Source organism: Dermacentor variabilis, chromosome 2, assembly GCF_050947875.1.
Source record: "Dermacentor variabilis isolate Ectoservices chromosome 2, ASM5094787v1, whole genome shotgun sequence".
NCBI classification, from domain to species: Eukaryota; Metazoa; Arthropoda; class Arachnida; order Ixodida; family Ixodidae; genus Dermacentor; species Dermacentor variabilis.
Window position 1 is genome coordinate 11320492 of NC_134569.1, and position 21364 is coordinate 11341855.

At 44.2% G+C, this 21364-nt stretch overlaps 1 protein-coding gene across 5 annotated transcripts in view; it reads right to left on the reverse strand.

The window, feature by feature from the left end:
- The window catches only part of LOC142571337 (uncharacterized), a 151868-nt gene that overhangs the window by 103894 nt on the left and 26610 nt on the right, over positions 1-21364 (reverse strand). For all 5 annotated transcript variants that reach the window (XM_075679605.1, XM_075679606.1, XM_075679603.1 and 2 more), the window contains exons 7-10: positions 18480-18692; positions 9857-10006; positions 3371-3565; positions 2373-2454 (exon numbers count right to left, since the gene is read on the reverse strand). In XM_075679605.1, the coding sequence (XP_075535720.1) occupies positions 2373-2454; positions 3371-3565; positions 9857-10006; positions 18480-18692 (640 nt within the window). The remainder of the gene's footprint in view (positions 1-2372; positions 2455-3370; positions 3566-9856; positions 10007-18479; positions 18693-21364) is intronic.

A 21364-nucleotide genomic window follows, 5' to 3' on the forward strand; every position in this document is an offset into this window, starting at 1 on the left:
TCCTGAATGCTAAACAGTCAGAGAATGCAAGAAAACTATAATACAGTATGCTACTGCAATGCAACTTTTTCAAATCTTGCAAGAATTAACAAAAAATTGTGTTCCAAAGTTGCTAATTCAAATTTTGATAACTTTGGCTAATATGTAGATAGAAACACAAAACTTTATTTGTGCACTCTTCAAACATTCAAAAACACACCTAGTTAATGTTAGGTCTCTCAGTAGAATAAATTTCTTGCAAGTCACATCCCAAATTTATAATACTAAAGATTGCATAACTTTTTTTTTCATTAAACAGAAAAAAATGATTACATATTTGCAATCAGCCCACTAAACTGAATATAAGCTGAAAGTTTCAAATCTCCAGAGTTAATAACAATAAAGTTCTGCTCGTGCACCAGGTCCCCCCTAAATGCATAAACATTCTTTAATGAGTTCCCCAGAAAAATCTGTCCGTCACGCGAAAAGTGTAATGCCTTATATCTGCACAAAGGTGCATAATTTGCAAAGACATTTAATCGTTATAACAGTGTAAATGTAGATGAGTGGTAGCCTTATAAGTGATAAGCGACCATTGAAACAAAAATAAAAAATAAACTTGATGAGAGAAATTACGCATATGAACAGATTTATACATACCCATAGGGATACATAGGGATACATAGGGATACATAGGTCTCCATAGAACATGCATGGGGAAGCCTACAGTAGGGGTGGGCCAACCTGACATTTGCAGGTGAATCGACTGTTTTTAGGTTATGCTTACACATACTTTGACAACTCCAGTGCAGTTTCTGCACAATATTATCATGAGTCTGGGTGAATTGTGTTTATATTTTGCAGACCTAAAAAATAAGCATTGCTAAAGTCGCAGCGACGGTGGCAACACAATGCAGTATGCAGCATGCATCATGAGTGCATAAAAAAAGAAAAATAGAGCACAGGAATAGGCGGCAGTTGGTTGCATTGTCATCCAAACAATTTTCGCTCATACATTTGCAAACAAGCAATTCTTTAGAGAAGCCTGGTTGGTTTATACTGTTTCAATACTTCGGTGCAGCGCTCTGGAAGCTACAGGCTTCTTCGACAAATCAGGGAGGGGGAGGGGGGGCGAACACATCTTAAAGGTACCCTTCCGCAACCTGTCGTCTGCCAGTGGCAAGCGCTGCAGACAACAAAATTTGTTCCATATTCACTCCGATGCCAAAAAGGCATGCTCCTTCAAGATATTTAGATGCAGAGAAGAAGAACCATTGCAGAGATAGCAGGGGAGGTGGGTTCAGAAGGAGCACTTGGCCAGTGTGTTGGCAGCATCTCTTGATCACCATTGTGACATCCACTTGACATGGTGCGTTCAATGACCTCAGTAAGTGGAGCCATTTTCTTGATTAGAATTCGTGCACATTTACTACACTCCTTCCGCACTGTTCCAAGCATGTTCAACAACTTAATCATTCCTTTCACGTAAAAGAGCAGCTTGGAACGACACTACTACAAGCAAATGTGCGGTCGCAAATTTGTGAAGGATGAAGCCCAACACAGGAGGAAGTGCTCTGCGGCATTGCAGCTGTGCCGATTACATGCATGAATTTAGCCAGTGTCAAATCATTTCATTCTTTGTACTTTCTAATTGCAAATTAATGCCTGTACGGCAGCGTTGTATTAATTTTGCTGTGCTTTGTATGTTTTCATTCGAACATGTGAAGAACTCTATTTTTCATATCATAGAGTCTTAACAAATATTTTAATAAAGAACGAAGCAAGATTGCACAATAAACTATCCTGCGGCCTGCAGAGAAGTTTTCAAGTAAGCCGCTGCCGACAAGACCACTAGTGAAGGCCATTTAGTCGTTCAATGGGTTCTGAACTGTGGCACCACATCTTGCTGCGCAAAAATCTGTGCTTCTGGGTCGCATAGCCTTGGCTCTACTACATGGAGCTATGGAAACAAGAGTGTAGGTATATCTAGTCTGTTACCGGAGATATGTAGTTCGTGCGCATCTCTATAATTGAGAAATGGGAAGTATATCCCTGGACAGTGCCCCTTTCCATTCTTGGTAGGCTTCACCGCAATAAATTGTTTGCCTAATTTTTTCACAACAAAATAAAAAAAATAAAAAAGTGTGATCAGCATAATTTTGTACTTCTTCAAAAAATGGACAAAGAAGAATAAAAAAAAACATTGTTCTTCCTACAACAGAAAATTCTTTAGGCAAGCACAGCTCTTTTGATCCATGTACTTTTTCCACATCTATTTAAAGCTTTTTATCGCACTGTATTTTTATTATAATGGCTCTCCTGACACAAGCATACCACTACAGCACAGTGCTCTCTGTCACTTGCAGCTTTGTACAGTGTTAAGCAGTGCTCACCGCTGACAGGAAGGGGACGTCCATAGCGAAGCCGGGCTACCACAGCCTTTAAGTCTTCATTTTCAATGATGAGCCGGTTCACCTTAAAGCAGAGCACTCATAATCAACACAAAGGGATTAACTGACCTGCACACAAGACTGCTTTTCTTTAATTCGTTGTACAGTGAAACCGAAACCAATGTGACCGACTTGGAGCTGCTGCTTATGTTACAAGCTCACATCAGATAGACAGCAGGCACTTATCAATAAGATGAGTAAAATGTTAAAACTATTGTATAATATTCACAACCACGAAAGCAAACAAGTACCCACAAGTGAAATTAAGAATATTAATGCACATTACATCTTGCAGTCACGTGGCAAGTGTTTTTTCCATTGAACAACTATTATAAGCATGTTGGCCACTTCCGGTTAAATAAAACTATCTGTAAAAACTGACAATTTGTGCAAAATTAAAAAGTGCATTTTTTATTTCTTTTAATCTACAGCGCAAAGCACTAATGTTTTGTCTGGTGCTACTGTACTGTCACAGTACTACCAAAGATCTGTGAACTTGTACTTAGGAAAGAGAAAGTGATAGAAATCTTTGAAAGGTTTGTACAAAATGCTAACTCATTCAAGCAGCTTCTTATATTCAGAAGTGGCTGAAAGGTCAAAGTGCGGATGGTTAACAAAAGTTGCACACACGCCTGCAAAAGCTGCCCATCGTTTTGCTTGCCCAATTTGCAAAGCGGGCTATCTGCATCACTCTCACTTTTCAGTGCTGCTGGCATTGGGACTTCTATTTTTTTCAAAGATGGCTCAGATCTAAAAATTCTGCTTAGAAAACTTACACTTGCTGCAGGTATAAGCACTTCCACAGATTAGCTTTTTGCTGCATTATAAAAAACTGGGTCCCTAAAAATCGGTTGTCGGTCTGTTTAAAGCAGAAATATGACCAGGTCGAAAATGTCATAGCAGTCAAGCTAGCCCCAAATGAGAACAAGGCAGCCACGTACCGTGTCCCGAAGCAGAGAAATGCGACCAGTGGTGACAGAGGAGGGTAGCTGCTCCTGCATGGAGCGCTTCAGTCTCTCGTTTTCACTTAACAGCCGCTGCACTTGATGTTCGAGGGACTGCAGAGCAGCTTCCCTTTGCGACTCGTGGCTCAGTCGTGACTGCAACTCCTCATTCTCCTCCGTCAAGGACCGAACCTGCACACGATACGTTCGGCTCACACTGAATCGCAAGTCCCCTGCAGGGCTCCACTCTAGAAAGACCTTGTTGAAATGGGCAACATAGCTCGTAAACGTTCATTTTCATGGCAACAAAGTAATCCTACGCAAAAGCATTTCTGATTTTTGTAAAGTTTTGTCACAATATTTAGAGATGTGGTGTGCTAGGCCCCATAGAAACTGTTGAAATGGCTGTTCTCTGCAGCACAGGCATGGCATATTCCGCCTGCTAAACTGCAGAAATTTATGCCTTGCAATGCACAAGCAATTTTTTTTAAATAACAACACATGTGAAAAATTCTTGCTTCCAATCACAAGTGTGGTGGCACCATTTTCCTTAGAGCTTGAAAAACATGAAAAATGTGCATGACTCACCGGCAGGCCACAACACACAAAAGTATGATGTACGACCCAACGGTTGGTCATGAAATGAGGGCATCGGAAGTGCTGTCACAGTTGCGTTAACGCATTAGATATCTGCTGTGGCTACACAGCTATTAAAGCTAAAGGAATGTCCTGCAAGCAGCACTGTCTTAGCTCTACATTGAGTGCTAAAATGCAGCAGTGCATTCAAACCATGCGTCTGTTTCATCAGGTAATTTTACCTTACCGGATCTTACTTTAACTTATCAGCTTACTCCTTCCATAGCGTTCACAGTTCCTAACGCTAGCAATTAAAGTTGGAAAAGCTGAGTAGTGAGAAATGCCATAAAAAGAATTTAAATAAGTTGGTACTACCTATTCCATTACTTAAACTAACAAGTTCTGAGTTAAGCTGCATACAAGAATCACCACAGAGGAGTTTTGCAAGGTTATCTGCACATTGTGGCAAGAGTCAAGGGAGCAAGTTGCCACAGCAAGGAAGTCAGCAAGCAAACTTGTCACTGGAGGTGCACATTACGCAGAACCCTGTGTTGGGTCCTTCAAACAATGGAATTCTTGCTTACTTAAGGCTATGTTCATCGCAATTGCACAATGGCGAAAAAGTAAAAGAAAACTGAGCCTTCCACTTGACTTGGCTTTTAACGTGTCAGACACTTGGCAAATGAAATATGATGTTCGCTGCCTGAGCAGAAGGCTTAGTAAGAGCACTGTATTAAACACTCATACCCAGCACAATTTGATTTCTTTTTAATGCTGCACACTGTGAAGTTAGCTTTATACAACACATTCAATTTATTAGAGAGTTTTAGCGTGTCCGGCATTCTACTAAACACAGGCAGGTTAGGCGAAATACCAGGTGAGCAGAGATGCCACCCGGTGGCTGCACCATGCAGACCATTCGTGTTTGAGCCACGGCTCAACCGCTATTCCACCTGATCTCCCTGCATTTAACAAAATACCAGACACGCTAAAACTCTATTAATTCAAGCAGCCACTATGAGCACAGTTACATGCCACTTAAAAACAAACATGGTAAAGCTTTAAAAGCCTAATGCTACAGAGAAGCAAACCAAAAAAAGATAAAGTAGATAAAGTAGAGTACATAGAGTAGAAAAAAAATTATGATCTGGGAAAATGTAACATCCAATAATGCTTCTGGCAGCACTACTGATGAGACGAAAAAATTAGTTCACACAAGCACCTATTTGAGGTTGAATAGGAAGCCAACAAACTACAGTAATCCCTCGTTATAATGGAGTCAGCGGGACGTCGAAAAAGTACGTTATAAGCCGTTACTCAACATAAGTGACCACTCCATAAAAGCTAAAGCAGTTGAGCTTTATTTGCACCACAACTGCAAGGAAGTCAAAATACAATGTATTCAGTGAAGCAAAACTTTATTCAGGTGCAATAAAGGCAGTGAGCTTTGGCTGCTTCAAGTTCTTACCGGCCAGGAGCAATCCCTGCTCTAATTTGACCAAGCATTGCACGACGCTGTGGTTGCCGCCCATGCATTCAACCTTATTTCACAGCAGGCATAGGTACTTCTACGCCTGCACCATAGTTGGCACTTCACGTGGCTCTTCGTCTACCGGCTCTTTGTCCTCATCAGTGCCACCAACAGTATCAATTAGTATTTCCGCATCCATCGCTGGGGCGACCACAGGAGCAGCACCGTTAACTAAAGCGAATGTCTTGAAGTTGCCTTCTACCTCTAGGCCAGCAATTTTATGAACAGCCTCATACAGATTGCTGCAAATCCGGCCATCGTCAGGCATGGGAAAAGCCAGCATGCGCAAAGTAGTTGGTGACCTTCAAAGGTGCAAGTTCTTTCCATGAAAAGTTCAGCAAATAGACAGCACCAAGCAAATCAATGTTGTACCTCATGTTGGTGTCACATGCTACAAGCATGCGCTGCAAAAGAGCATTGTGGTACAGCTTCTGGGTGGTCTCAATTGATGCCCTGGTCCATCCGTTGCAGTACCGTGGTTTTGTTTGCAGGCAAAAATTCCACAGCGATCGCCTTGAGGCTGCTGATCTTCTCGTGGCTCGAACAATTGTCAATTATAAAAAGCACTTGCTGATTCTTTTTGTCGAACCATCTATCCAGAAGGTGCACATAGTCTTCAAAAATAGCAACAGTCATCCATGTTCGCTTGTTACTTCTGCAGATTCATTCCTTGGGAATAGCTGCATTCGGGAAGCACAGCGGCTTCTCCGCCTTCCCCAGTATAAACAAGGGAAGCTTGTCCTCACCTGCTGCTGTGGCATCAAACAGCACTGTGACACACTCCTTGCTCTGTTTTCCTCCGGATGAGGTTCCGCCAGTAGTAGTGAACGTCTGATTCGGTAGCATCTTGTAAAAAAATGCAGCTTCAACTAGTTTGTAGAAGTCTTTGTCTTCATACTTTTCAAGTAGAGCTTGGAGCCAATGTTGGCGCCATACGTCTACAGTGTCACGGTTCACGGCTGTGCTTTCGCCAACAATCGACTTCAAGGTCACGCTGTGTCGTTTCTTGAACCACTCAAGTCAGTCATTGCTGCACTTGAAATTTTTATGGCACATTCGGAGGTCGTGAGCTTTGGCTTTTGCAGTAAGTGCAGGCCCATGTACGTGGAGATTTTGACTCCTGGCATACTTCAGCCACTGTAGAAGTGCACTTTCCACTTTGGGGTATTTCGGGTATTTGAATCGAGATTCCTCTTTCTTTTCACTGAGAAGCTGTCTTCGAAGCCATTCAGCACAGCTTTCTTGTTTTTCAATACAGTTGATAAAGTAGACAATGGTATGCCGAATTCCTTCGCGATGTCAGTTTGCTGCCGGCTGCCTTTTTCCGCTTCTTTTATCAGCAGAACTTTCTGCTCCAAAGTCGGACACTTTCGCCCAAGACTGACGGAGCGATTTATCACTGTAGACCACAAAAGCACAAGCGAGGCATGCCTAACGAAGCACTCCAAATAACCCACAATCACATGGCCTACAGCACAGATCTAAATGCACACACCGTCGGTGCCAAAGTGACCAAATGCGGCAGGCAACACAGAAGGCAGAAGCTTCAAAATGTCATCAGGTTATCTCATTTTCCTCGTCAGTGCGCGCTGGTTGAAATGGCAGGCTTGGCATCAGCTTCACGTGTAGCAGAAGAAAAGCGATCGGAGTTGTGGAGACCAAGAAGCAGGAACCGTGGAAGGGCACCTGTTGGTGAAGATTGTGCTCGGGAGGGTAGACCGGAAGAGGGCGGCTTTAGAAACTTTAGAACTTTGAAACTGGCAGCTAGGAGGTGAGGAGTTGACATCAAGGCGAGTAAGAGGAGTGACTGGCATACAAATGGCTTGCAGACGAGAGCGAATGAGGAGGGGAAGGCGGTGGAAGCTTTTATAGCGGGGGTGTGGAGGTCATGGAGGACTACAAGACTATCACACTGGAAAGCGCCACAAATGCTGTGGCTCGAGTCTGGGGTTGTGTTTGTTGTGCTCAAAAAATGATTAGCCACTCATTGTGGGTACGCAGCGCAATCTTGAAAACTGAATAGTGCTGCAGTAGGGGCTTTGCATGATCACTGGGCAAATTTTTTCGCGAGGTGTGCAGCCGTGAAGTTTGCAAAACAAGAGTTTTTCAGCGCACCATTGTCCACAACACTGCGATAATTCTACGGTCCGAGCGTCGGTGTTCACACACCATCGCGTCCACACCATTGACAAATGTCTAGGAACAAAATTCAGTGACCATACCATGCATTTAGGCCGTTCATCTAAAGTCGAATGGCGTGAATCAAGCATGACCAGCTCAAGAAAATTGCCGGGGAAACACCAGCTTGTGTTGACCCGTCATGTTGACAGCCTGACTCACCGCTGGCGACGCTCGCATTTTTCATGTTTTCAATAAGTTATCGGTCGATTTGTACAGTCACAAGTGCAACGAAGCTAGGGGCGGTGTTTTATTGCGATGCAGGCCGATTATGGTGGATGGCAAGCAAATTTCTAGACCAACTTTCCCAAAGTCGTTTTCCTGATTTGTTAACGTTGTGGGAATGCACGACTCACGTGCGTCCCCAGATATCTTGTTTTCCCCCATCTCCTGCAATCCCGCTTCGCCGCGTGGCCTGCGTGACGCCCGCGGTGGTCGATGTGGTTGAAGCGCAGCGCGAGAGATGGCGCCAGTGTTGCGCTGCTACCGGCGGGGTTACTCGGGTGCGGGAGCGGAAGGCGCTCTCTCTTGGGGGTTCGAGACAGCAAGCAGCACGGACGTGCCGTGCCGCGCGTGCAGCGACCCATGCTTCTGCGAGACCGTCTCGCGTGGCCGCCTTGGAATGCGCCACCGTTGGCGTGACAGTACGCGCGAACGACCAGGCGTTGGGATCCAGCATGGGGCGAACATATTCGCTCGTTTTCCGGTCGCGGTGAGTCGGACTTCTAGATTTGTCGCGCGCCCATCGGCATGTTTCGTGGATAGCAACTCGGCTAGCAGGCATTGATCTATGAAAAGTGCAATAAATGCCCTTGTGATTGTTTGCACTACTGTGTTGTCGTTCCTTTGTCCCAAGAGCACAAGTGAGAGACCCCACAACGTAGCTCCTCGCATCGAACACGACCATTACAATATAATCGGAGCGACACTCCTTTTGTGTTTTTCAGCATGTTTCAGCGCCAGGAATGCTCTTTAGAGCGATAAAACATTGCTCATCGAGCGCACCCCATGGAATGGTACGGTGCAAGTCTGCCCGCGGTCTTTTGGCAACTTTTTGGCATTCAAGAGACCACAGTTTTCTGATATTGCAAACATCAAGAAAGCTTTATTTTCCCGTGGATTCTATCACAAAGGACACCAGCGATGCGATTGCAACCGAGCTTAATGGTTCGGGCGTGTTGACAGCTTCCATTCACTCCGCAGTGAACAGCTGGGAGCACTCGACACTCGCTTGGTACCCATTACTAGGCAATCACTGGTGGTGGGTTTGGTACTTTTGTGGCCTGTTCTGTGCCTGCATGAGACTAATTCGTCTCTGGTATTAATCTGACACTGCAAGCGCGAAAGGGTCGCCACCAGTCGGCGGCAGTGATGCCTTTGCTCGCCACTTCACTCTAAGTGGGTCAAGCTCTTCGTGCACTTCCGAGTAACGCGGCTTAATTAAAATCCATGCGTTTGGGTCAGAACCAGAAGAAATTTTGAATAAAGCGATATTTCGAGAAAAGCGATTTTGTTATAATGAGGGATTACTGGTTTGAAAACCCACTCAATAAAACTTGTTATTGCTGCCTGGTGGTTAGGGTGAACGTTAAATGCTTATTGAAGTGGTTGTAGTGATGAATCATACTGATCATGCTTGGATTGAGTGTTTGAAGATAAAAGCCTCCTTTTTTTCAGCACTCAAAGCCCATTTTCACTTTTCTGGCGGCCTTGTACACTGAAGCAACTGCGCTAAGTATCGAAGACCACGAAACAGCATCTGCGAGCATGGGCGTGAACAACCCCTTGTGCCTTTGTCCACCCCTTCTTGGTTTTTGACATTGTGAGTTGTATTGAGATCAGTGACTGGCAACTATGTGAACTAGGTGATCCTTCTGCGCTGCATGCCATGTTTTGTGAAGTGACTGTGTTCAGCGGTGACGTGCAGGGGTCAATATAGGTGCCACGGATGAACAATGGCATGGCAGCGGTACATCATCTCAGTTTCTGTATGTAACAACTGGGAAGAGAAACATAACAAATGGCGAGATAACACACATGCTAACACGTATTTAACCAGGAAAGCTAAATGGGACTGGTACTTCAAAGCACAAGATCCCAGAAAATCTACTAATTTACCAAGCAGGAATATATCAACGAGGTTCCACTGTACAAACAAGAGCATACAAACAATTTCAGTCATAATAATTCATCCAAACCTTCATTTCCAGCTGCTGTTGGACAAGAATGTCATCGGTTTCCTCTTCCTCAAGTCGGGCCTTCAGCTGCTCGTTTTCCCGCTCCAATTTGCGAGCCTGTTCTCGGGACAGACGTTCACTGTACTTCACCTGATTGAACGTCTTCATAAGCTGCAGAAGGAGGCACAAATAAACATACCCGAGCACATCTCTTACACAGGGTGGTTAAGAGGACAAGGAAGACCCAAACCGGAAAATCAACATGACCTATAATATAGATCACACAGGCTTATTATCTCCAACTATACTCTCAAGACAACAGCATGGATTAGAAAACAGGCAGATGTAGCTTATGCTCTGGTTGAGACTAATTGCACATTCATCCACAGTGGTCTGACTGTGCTGCAAAAGTCGTTAAAAGCAGCCTTAACCCTGTGCATATCACAATAATAAGTGTGTGTAGTAGAGGTAAGGTGGCTTTACATTGAAATTGCAGTTTGATTATGCTTTCACTAAAGCTTAGTTTCTGCCTTGTGCAACATCTGTAGTGCTGCTGGAGTGCTCTAGAGCAACCAGTGGAATATGCCACAAGAGAAGTATGAATGAATGTGTGGTGTTTATTGGCAAAAGGGCCAGGTATGGCCAAAGAGTGCCAAGCCAGTGTTGATGAGTTTGCAGTGGAGTTATGAATTCTATGAAGTTGATGTGACGTGGCTGTAAAAGGGCATAGAATAGTCGCTGTAAAGTGCGTAAAGTCTACATGCAATAAGATTATGGCGATGACAAAAGACGTGTACTATGAGCATTAAGGTGCATTGCAAAATAATGATACCATATAAAAAATGTGTAAGATTCTAAAATTCACTAGAGCACTATGGCCTCATTAGAGCCCTTAAAACACAAGGGCCTAGAGGTATGTGCTATACAAAACAACTATCACAGCGGCAACCTCTGGAAAGAGGATGCGCTATGAGTTTAATGCGCTTATAACATGCAGGACAACATCATTTAAAAAATTGAGGACTACCTTGGTGTTAAAAAACGGTTCGCTGCCAAGAAACATAGCTGGGTGGAGAGGGACGCAATAATTATATGCAGGATGAAAATGGTTCTTTCTTTCAGACTCGGCTTTCCGACACTCCAAGAGGACGTGGAGGATGGTCAGCCTCTCACCACATCGACCACAGGTAGGCAGTTCATTTCCAGTAAGCAGAAAATTGTGGGTACCAAATGTGTGCCCTATTCTGAGGCGACAGAATAAGACATCTGTTCGCTGAGATTTTGTTGGGGAGGGCCAAATACCTAACTGTGGCTTTATAACGTGCAGTTTATTATTTGTTTCTGCGTTCCACATGCGCTGCCAGTGTTGTTGCAGTTTCCTTCTTAAGAAAGGCGTCAGATCTCTGACAGGGACAGCAGTTGTATAAAAAAGTGGTTAGTGATGTGAGTGATGTGGCCATTTTGTCAGCTAGCACATTACCTTCAATGCCCCTATGGCCCGGCACCCAGCATATTACTACGTGTCTATGTGATAGATAAATATTGCATAAGAGCGAGTAAAGTTCAATGAAAACAGGATTTGTATGCTTTTGTAAAGAAATTAACGCTTTTACAAGACTTAACGAGTCTGTAAATACTATTGCTCTGTCGAGTTTTAATTTAGTTATATGTTTTACTGCAGAGAGTACTGCATAGGCTTCTGCAGGGAATATACTTGTTGAGGAATTCAATACGTCAGATTCAGAAAATGAGGGACGAACTGCAGCAAAAGATACGCCAGCATGTGATTTTGACGTGTCTGTGCAGAATTCTGAGCACAAGTACTTGGATTGAAGTTCACGGAAATGCATAGTGATTTTGAGGTCAGGTGCATGCTTTGTGACCTCTACAAAGGATATGTCACAGTCTATCACCTGCCACTCCCAGGGTGGTAATAGCTTAGCTGGAGGCATTAGGCGATGTTCGAGAACTGGGAAATCCATTTCTGTGCTAAGTTCTCTTGCGCGCAGTGAGAAAGGAAGTCTCATAGAGGGTCTATTCCGAAACAGTGTTTCGCACGTCAAGTCGTTAACGCTTGTGAAATATGGATGTTCCTTATTAGAGCGAACCTTGAGAAAATATGTTAAGCTGATTTATGTTCTCTGAAAATGGAGTGACCACTCATCTGACTCGACACATAGACTTTCGACAAGGCTTGTTCTAAATGCGCCAGTGGCCAGGCGAATACCGAGATGGTGAACAGGGTCTAACATCTTTAGCGCGCTCGGGGCGGCAGAGTGATATACTACGGCACCATAATCTAATCTTGATCGAACTAGGCTCCTGTAAAGATTCGGCAAACTCTTCCTGTTGCTTCCCATGTTGTGTGGGATAGGATTTTAAGTAAATTTATTGTTTTTAGACATTTTGCTTTAAGACATTTTATATGCGAGATAAAAGTAAGCCTCGAGTCAAGTACTACACCTAGAAATTTGTGTTCATTGTTCACAGGTATTTGTTGTCCGCCCAGTTCTACGCAAGGATCTGGGACCAGACCTCTCTTTCTTGTGAAGAGAACACAAGAACACAAGAACTTTTGTGGGGGTTGATTTTAAATCAATTTTGGTGTGCCCACTTGGACACCTTGTTTAAGCCCTGCTGTACCCGTCTTTCACACACTGTAAGGTTGCAGGATTTGAAACCTATCTGTATATCGTCTACGTAGACGGAATAAAAAATGGCCGGTGGCAGTGAAGAATGAAGTGTGTTCATCTTAACGATAAAGAGAGTGCAACTGAGTACTCTTCCCTGGGGTACACCTGTTTCTTCTATAAAAGGTCGCGAAAAAACGTTGCCGATTTTCACGCGGAAGATACGATTCGACAAATAGCTTTCAATTATGTTCAGCATATTTCCACAGATGCCCATTTCCGACAGGTCTCACAAGATCCTGTAATGCAATGCTGTGTCATACGCTTTCTCCATGTCGAGGAATATCGATAGGAAATACTGTTTATGTATAAATGCATAGCGGATATTTCCTTCAATGCGCACAAGATGATCGGTTGTCGACCGCCCTTCTCTGAAGCCACACTGATAAGGATCGAGCATACTATTGAGCTCAAGGAAATGTATAAGTCTGCGATTTATCATTTTTTCAAAAATCTTACACAGACAATTTGTTAGAGCTACTGGACGATAGCTTGCTGCCAAGGAAGGGTCTTTTCCCTGCTTCAGAACAGGAACCACAATCGCTTCTTTCCATGTGGATGGGAGGTATCCCAAAGCCCAAATAGTGTTGAATAGTATAAGTGGTGTAACTTGCGTGTCAGTATGTAGGTTTCTGATCATGTCATACATGACTCTGTCAAGTCCCGGTGCAGAGCTTTTGCATGTGTTCAAGGCAGCTCTCAACTCGGCAATACTAAAAGGCCGGTTATGTGGTTCATTCTGCCTCGATTTTCGTATGATTGGCTTACGTTCTACTATTTCTTTATGTTTAAGAAAGAATTGGGAATAGTGCATTGAGCTCAACACTCGCTCAAAGTGCTCCCCAAGTGAGTCTGCCTGATTTTGTAGTGTATTGCCCTGTGTATTTACCAAAGGGAGTGAATATGTTTGCCTCCCTCTTATCCCATTTACCTTATTCCAGATTTTGGCCTCATCTGCATATGAGTTGATGCCCGATAAAAACTTCTGCCAACTCTCTCGTCTGGCCTGTCGGCGCGTTCTCCTGCCTTCGGATTTGACTTTCTTAAAGTTAATAAGATTCTCCGCAGTGGGAAAGGCGCGTAGCAACCCCCACGCTTTGTTCTGTTTTTTACGAGCGATCCTACATTCGTCATTCCACCACAGGACACGCCGTTTGCATGCCAAGCCATTTATTTCTGATATACATTTAGAAGCGACATCTATTATGAAGGCTGTAAAATACTCCACAGCAGCATCAATTCCTAGCGAGGACATGTCATCCATGAAATACTAGCAAGAGTTCGGAATTTCTCCCAGTCGGCTGTATCAATCTTCCACTTAGGAGCCTGTGGTGGATATTCGTTTTCTTTAGGTGTTCTTAGCAGTATGGGGAAGTGGTCGCTTCCGTAAGGGTTCTTGTTAACTTCCCATTCGAGCTCAGCCAGTATTGACGAGGAAACTAGGCTAAGATCAATTGAAGAAAAGGTTCTGTTTGCAAGAGAGTAATATGTGGGTTCCTTCTTATTCAGCAGACATGCACCGGACGAAAAAGGGAATTCTTCAACGAGATGACCTCGCGCATCAATACGAGAGTCTCCCCACAGGCTGCTGTATGCATTGAAATCGCCAAGAACAACATAAGGTTCTGGTAATTGATCTATCAAGGACTGAAATTCGTGTTTGTTTAGTTGGTAATGCAGGGGTATGTAAAGCGAGCAAACGGTTACGAGTTTGTTTAGGAGAACAACTTTAGGAGAACAAGTTGTTCTCCTAAACAAACTCGAACCGCCACTGCTTCGAGGGACGTTTGTAGCTGCAAGCGTTGGCACGCTATGCTTTTATGAATAACAATGGCAACGCCGCCCAATGATGCGACAGCTGCATCGCGATCTTTGCGAAACATAACATACCGTAGGAGAAAGATTGTGTGTTTCGATTTTAAGTGTGTTTCCTGTAAACACAGCACTTTTGGATTGTGTTTGTGGATAAGTTCTTGCACATTGTCAAGGTTTCTAAGAAGACCTCTGACATTCCATTGAATAATTTGTGTATCCATATTTAAAGTAAATTGGTGTTGTGTGTACGGAAACGGAAGTGATGCCTTAGATTACAGAGCTCTTTCGAGGCCCTGTAACGGGGGTTTTGCCCTTACTGAAGCCTTCGAGGGAGCCTCATTGCTCCTTAGGCACTTGGTGTGCCTTGAGAATAGGTGTAGTGTCCATTGCCTCTTGTGAGGCGCCGGACACGTGCTCTTGCGAGCGAGAAGTTACCAGAGAGAGTCCCGCTTTGGAGGGCAAGACCCCTGCGCCCACCATCCCGGAGGTTGATGGGGCTCCCTGAGGGATTTGGCTGCGCCGGCTATTGCCAGCGCTGGAAGGGGCCGGGGTGGTTGGCGCAGCCTTGGCTGTGCCCACTTTCGGGGTCGATGGCCCCGTCTGCTGGGTTGGCGTAGCAGCGCTAGCTGCAGCCACCGGGGGGGCAGATGGCATCACTGCCACCTCACTGAGTGTGGGTCGGACAGCCGCCGGAGACTATTGTGGCGCTGCCCCCTGACTCGCCACTTCAGCAAATGTGTTTTTGGGCAGGTAGGATACCCGCCTGCGTGCCTCCGTGAAAGTTATGTTTTCCTTTACTTTGATCGTGACAATTTCTTTCTCCTTTTTCCAGGATGGGCACGACCGCGAGTATGCGGCGTGCTCCGCTTCACAGTTTATGCAATGGAGAGTTCTCGCAAGCTTCAGAGGTATGTTCTTGGGCGCTGCACTTCGCACAGGTTTGACAGCCTCGGCAGCTCTGCGAACTGTGGCCGAAACGTTGGCATTTGAAACATCTGAGGGGATTTGGCACATACGGCCTAACACGGAGCTTGATGTACCCGGCCTCTACAGACTTGGGCAGAATACTTGAGCCGAATGTGAGTATGAGGTGTTTGGTCTTGATTTCTTTGCTGTCATGCCTGATCTTAATTCGTTTAACATTGATAACATTCTGGTCACTGAAGCCCTCCAGGCGTTCATCTTCAGTGAGCTCCAGCAAGTCATCGTCCGAGACAACACCGCGGCTTGTGTTCATCGTACGGTGCGGGGTTACAATTACTTGGGTTTCCCCAAATGACACTAGTTTTGTTAATTTCTCATAATGTTTCTGATCGCGGAGCTCCAAAAGGAGATGACCGCTTGCCATCCTCGATGCCTTATAACCTGGACCAAAGACTTCAGTCAATGCCTTGGAAACAAGGAATGGTGAGATAGTTCGCACTTGTTTAGCTGGTTTTTCAGAGCAGATGACGTGAAAACGAGGGAAAGATTCTTTTTGCCGACCAAAAAACTGGAATACTTCATCAGTGCGCCCTCTTTCCTGAGGGCGATCAGGAAGCGGAGGGAAGGAGGTTGCCATAAAGGAATTGAATTTTCGGCAATAACGCCAGCCACCCACCGTGGAGTCCTACAAGGGGACGCTACAGGGACTGTAAGAACAGGTCCTGTAAACGCCAGATGTACGTCATCACTATAGCCAAATATAAAATAACCTAGGTTGGCTATTCACACAAGGTTAACCCTTGCTGCCTGGGAAAATTGGAAGTAAAGGGAAGCCAGGAGAAGACAGGAAAGGTGGAAAGTGAGAGAAAGACGAAGGCTAGAGGGAGAGAGAGAGACAGGAAAAGGCAATTACTGATTTCCCCCGGGTGGGTCAGTACGGGGGTGCCGTCTACGTGAAGCTGAGGCCAAAGAGGTGTGTTGCCTCCGCCGAGGGGCAGTAAAGGTCCAAACACCCGGCATCGGCTCAACCTCCAGGATCCCCTTTTCTCCGGACACGGCAAAGCCGTGTCCGGGGAAAAGGAAATAGAAATAGGTGGAGTGGGCCACGCCATGCAATGCATACATCAGATTAACTGTGGTCTATTACAGCAATGAAATGGGCACCAATTAAAGTGATATGCTGCCAAGATGGAAGATGACTAGGTGGCATGATGAGATTAAGAAATTCGCACACATAGGATAGTCTTGGCCGACACAACAGAGGGCCAACTGAAATCTACTAGGAGAGGCCTGCATCCTGTTGTGTATATGAAATAGGATGACAATTACGGTGAATAATATAACTGTGGCAAATCAGTTCTAAAGAAACTCACAAGGTGGAGGAAGGTTCATGAAAGAAAAGATTGTCAACCATCCAAATACAGCACAAAGATACAAAGGAAACCCATACAGGTTTCACAGAAAGAAAGCTTCCCAGTTTAAGAAAAAGTTGCCCTGGTCTAGGGACCAAACCTGGGACCAGGGCAGTCACTCTACCATCTGAGCTAACCGGGAGGCTAGCAGACTGCAGCATTAAGGGGAATTAATTGACAACTTGAAGCACAAGAACTCTGAATAAGGCAAGTAAGTTCTGTGGAAGCTTGAAGAACTGACCAACCTGACTGTACCTCCATACTACAGTCGGGTAGATGATGATTTTCCCTTTCACAATATAAGTGTGTGCTTCCCACTGTTTACAGCAGGTCATCACTATGTTTTTTCTGGACTGAAAAAATAACAGCCAGAACTCGAGACTGCCTCACTACTGTTACAGTAGTACTTATTTCAATGCATATCAAGCTAATGAAATTCAACTCATTAATTAAAAACAGTTTTGAAACCTCGAAAAAATACTCACGACAGTTTGATGGCCTGTCTGACAGCTCATCATTGACAAAACGAAGTGTCCACACACTTATATGTGAAAACAAAACTACACTCTGCCATATATTTGGTGGCTGCTACCAAACATGTCATGGCAAAGCATGCTGCTTATGGCGCTGAGGGACGTGGACATGCGTAACTATCATCAAGGATAAGTCAAGAATGTGGGAGAGGCCTTTCCATAAAAAGTCGAAAAAAAAAAATTAGTTCTCTGACAGATGCCACCAGCAGGAAGAAAATCCCTAGCTGTTCAGGAAGAATAGGCACACGCAAACAGCTAAGACCTCCAAATGTGGGGTTGGAGAGAGTTCCCCATGCAAAGTCACCCGGAAAGAAAATTGGAAGCATTTCACAGGCCTTGTGCACAAAGTACACCCTTGCCAACACCCTCTGACCACCTATTTTGTGGGTGCGAAAGAGGAAAGGCTGAGTGGACCAATGGATCCCTCCACAGACCTATCACTCGTGGCTGATGCACAGGAAGCTCTCTCAGTAGGGCAAGGGTTTTCATAGCAAGGAAGCATCCAAGAAACATCAAGACAAGGACATAGATACAAAGCATAAGCAAGGAGAGGAAGTCTATTTAACACAAGATGATTTGCTGGCATGTGCATACATAGCCTCTTTGAGGGACACTCGCCACTGCTCTCTGGACCTGTCACTGACTATAGCGAAAATAAAGAAGACAGCCAAAATGAAGAATGTTTTGTTTTATATATCTTGCTAGCCCTGCTAGCTACCAAACTCAGCAAAAGCAGTGATAGAGTTTTGGTACATAACGTGCTTAAGAAAAATCCAGGCTAACAGAGATGTTGAAGGAATGCTACAGCTGCACGCAAAAAGGCAGTTACTTGATTTTTATCTGTCAAGCAAACAACATTGCATTGGCGCACACTTCCCTTGCGCCTCAGTGCAACCTGCCGCTTACATTTCTGCTACCTGCATATTGTTGACAATCCATGTGCTTACAGCCTCTAACAATGACCACATTCTCCTCATTACACCTGCATCAAATGGAAAGAGTGAAAATATTTTAAGACAGAGTAGGGGAGAGAGTTATGCCTTATTTGGCAATTAATTATACTAGTATGTCAATCTCTCTCCACTTCTTGCATTGAAATCACTCTCTCAGATTAAGCAATTCAACAAACTCTTACATGATGTTTTTAAATCTCCAAATTTTGATGCCTCAGATAGTAAACCACAATGTTATGTATGTGTAGATGAAGTAACATGGTGTGCCACATGCTGCCAGTAAAGACCATCACACCATTAAAGAAAAACCTGCAAACCTGCAAATGCTGCATTTGGTTGAGGATGAGGTCCAGCTTCAGTTTGTGCAGGTCGTCAGGTGAGTCAGCGGAGCAGTCTCCACCTGAGTCCACTCGGGGATCGTGCATGACTGCATTGCGTTGAGAGTGCTCGAGCAGCTCCTTGAGCCCCTTGTTCTCAGAAAAAAGCTGCTCAAATTTCCTCTTCCAGTATTCAGCATCCTGGTAGCACACCTAATAGCAGATGCCAAGCTCAGTCTGAACATGATGCAAAATTTGTCAACACACTGCAGTAGACATTTGTTAATTCGACTTTGGTTAATTACATTTTTCGGTTCATTCGATCCTCGATGGTGCCCATGCATTTCTATGAGTCCAAACTCTTGTTATTTCTACCCTAAAATTGGCCTTCACTGGATAATCCAAACTTGACCAGTCATTATGCACTTGCCAACCCCTACAGCGACCCAAATAGCGACTATCTTACTGGCAGTGTCTGTTTTGGCAGAGCTTAGGGGACAGTGAGTGTGTTGAACAAATGTCATTTCCCATTGAAAAGATCAATTCTTGGCCTGTTCTAGGAATATTTCCAAGCAATAACGCTAACCCAGTATGTCCAATTATTGTATTTGCCCCATTCTAATGCACCACCTTCTTTTTCCTCAAAAAAAATTATACCAGTGTCAGCTTTCACAACGTTCATATGGTGTGTCGCATAACACAACTGCATTGCGGTGAAGTCGACTTTAATAACTGGGCAGCTAAGCAGACTGGAATATCAGTTGCCACTGTGCAACACATATCAGTTGCCCTTGCGCATTTTTCTTGATAAAAAATCGGGTGCACACTAAGATTTCCACTTTGTTTAGGAGATTTAATGTTATCTCTACATTAGTTTTCTACATTGGACACAGAGAAAGCGGGCATGCATTTGATTCGGGGGGTGTTAAAATCTGGCAAATACTGCCAAATGAATCAGCGGTGTGTTTTGACATTTTTTTTGCATTTTTATTAATTCGACCTGCCAGATAATTCAATCAATTTCATCGCTCCCCTCAGGGTTGAATTAGTGGAAGTCGACTGTAATGGAGTATTCCCACCCCCTATGGAAAGCATTCCACTGTTCTGTAAACATTGAGAAAGTAGCACACTTGGGTGCAGGTGGCACAAATGGCACTCGAGTGGGCACAGCCAAGTAGAATTGTAGGAAATGGTACAAATGGTGCAGACGGACTACCATTGCATTTCTATGTACTTTTTCATATTCCTAATTTTTTTAAATCTAAATCCTTTCTTTTTTCCATTCTGCAAGTTATAAAGGTGCTCTTCGGTAACCTACATTTCAACCATTTCAACAAACAGCAATAAAATGTAGCCTGGATCATTTCTAAAGTCTTACAGCATTGGCATTGTATCTTAAAGAAAGGAAAGAACCGAGCAAGCTAAAGTACAAAGGTACCCAACCAAAGCTGTCAGTATGTGCAGAAGACTGCTATTTTGCAATCTTTGTCAGTTTTCTAGATGCAGGACGCACGATGTCATGCCCTTTGGCAGCCTTCTGCCCAGGCAGTCTACTACACAATGCATTACAGAGAGTCCATGCCACTTAGCCACTACTATGTTTGTGTATATGGTTGGCCCAAGTTCCATGAAACTGGCCAAAATCAAGCCCTCCACCATCTCACAATGCCTCACATATAACCCTGGCAGATTATAATGACTGCTACAAGGCTCGCCTCTAATGCTAGTCCGATTTTCTTTAAATTATTTTTACAGGTATTCTAACACTTATCAAACCCGCATATTCCTCATTGTTTGCACAGTACATTATGTAATGAGTGCTCACAGTGAGAACTCCTGCAACTGAGTGGCAGCTTGAGTCAGCTGATGCATGCACAGCTGACAAAAGAAACAGCACGTAGAGCAGCCTGCTGTGAGCACTGCTACGTTAATGAACTGAACTGAGAATTTCTTCATTGACAGGAAGTCTCATGACATCATTCTGACAAGACAAGATCTTGTGAATACCGCACTTTCCAGATTATAAGTTGTCTCGCACACCTCATTTTCCAAGAGTTCTGAAGAAAAAATTGCTGTACAAGTTGTGGCAGTATATAAGGTGCACTGTGCTATTTAGCACTGCTGCAGTTTCTGAAGGCTACCAGACTGAGTGACCCTCTGTGACACAGAGCAAAGAACTGTTATACGTCGATAATATCACCAGTGAACTTTCTCTATTAATCTCTCCCTCTCATCAACGTAGCCAACCAGGTACAGTCTTGATTAATCTTTTTGCCTTTCACTTATACTTTTCCTCTCTCCAACTCAGTCGGCAAGATGAAACAATGTACGCATGTGCACTTATTGCCAAATGCTGAACTTGCCTATTTCAGTGCACTAGATTGCGGTAAACAAAATTTTTGAGCCACAAATTCTAGTAGGAAGAAGTATTCCACCAACATAACTCTTAGTTCAAGTAAACCACATTGCACTTCACTTGAAAGACATGGAATGCCTCCACCTTTGACGCACTGTAAAAAACTTCAGCCACATTATTTGGCAGAATGGCTGGGTAAAGGGAGGTCCGCACTAGTAGGAAAAATGTGCGCGGCATGCCACAGCTGGCAGAAAGTGCCAGCATTGGCACGGCCATATTTGCGGCCATCTTTGCCGTCGCAGCAAGCACGTGACAGAATTCGCTCTCAGTTGGAATCGTTGCAGCTGTGATAAGCCACACGTCTATGATAGTTCCACACGTCTTTTTACATGCATTAATAAATTAGCCACTACTCATCGGTCTCCTCGATTGGCGGCGAGCGGCATGCCACAAAAGATAGCTCTGACACTCATTCGCTCCAAGGCAAAAAAATATTGCTGCATGCCTGTTTTCATGACATGCCTTCTAC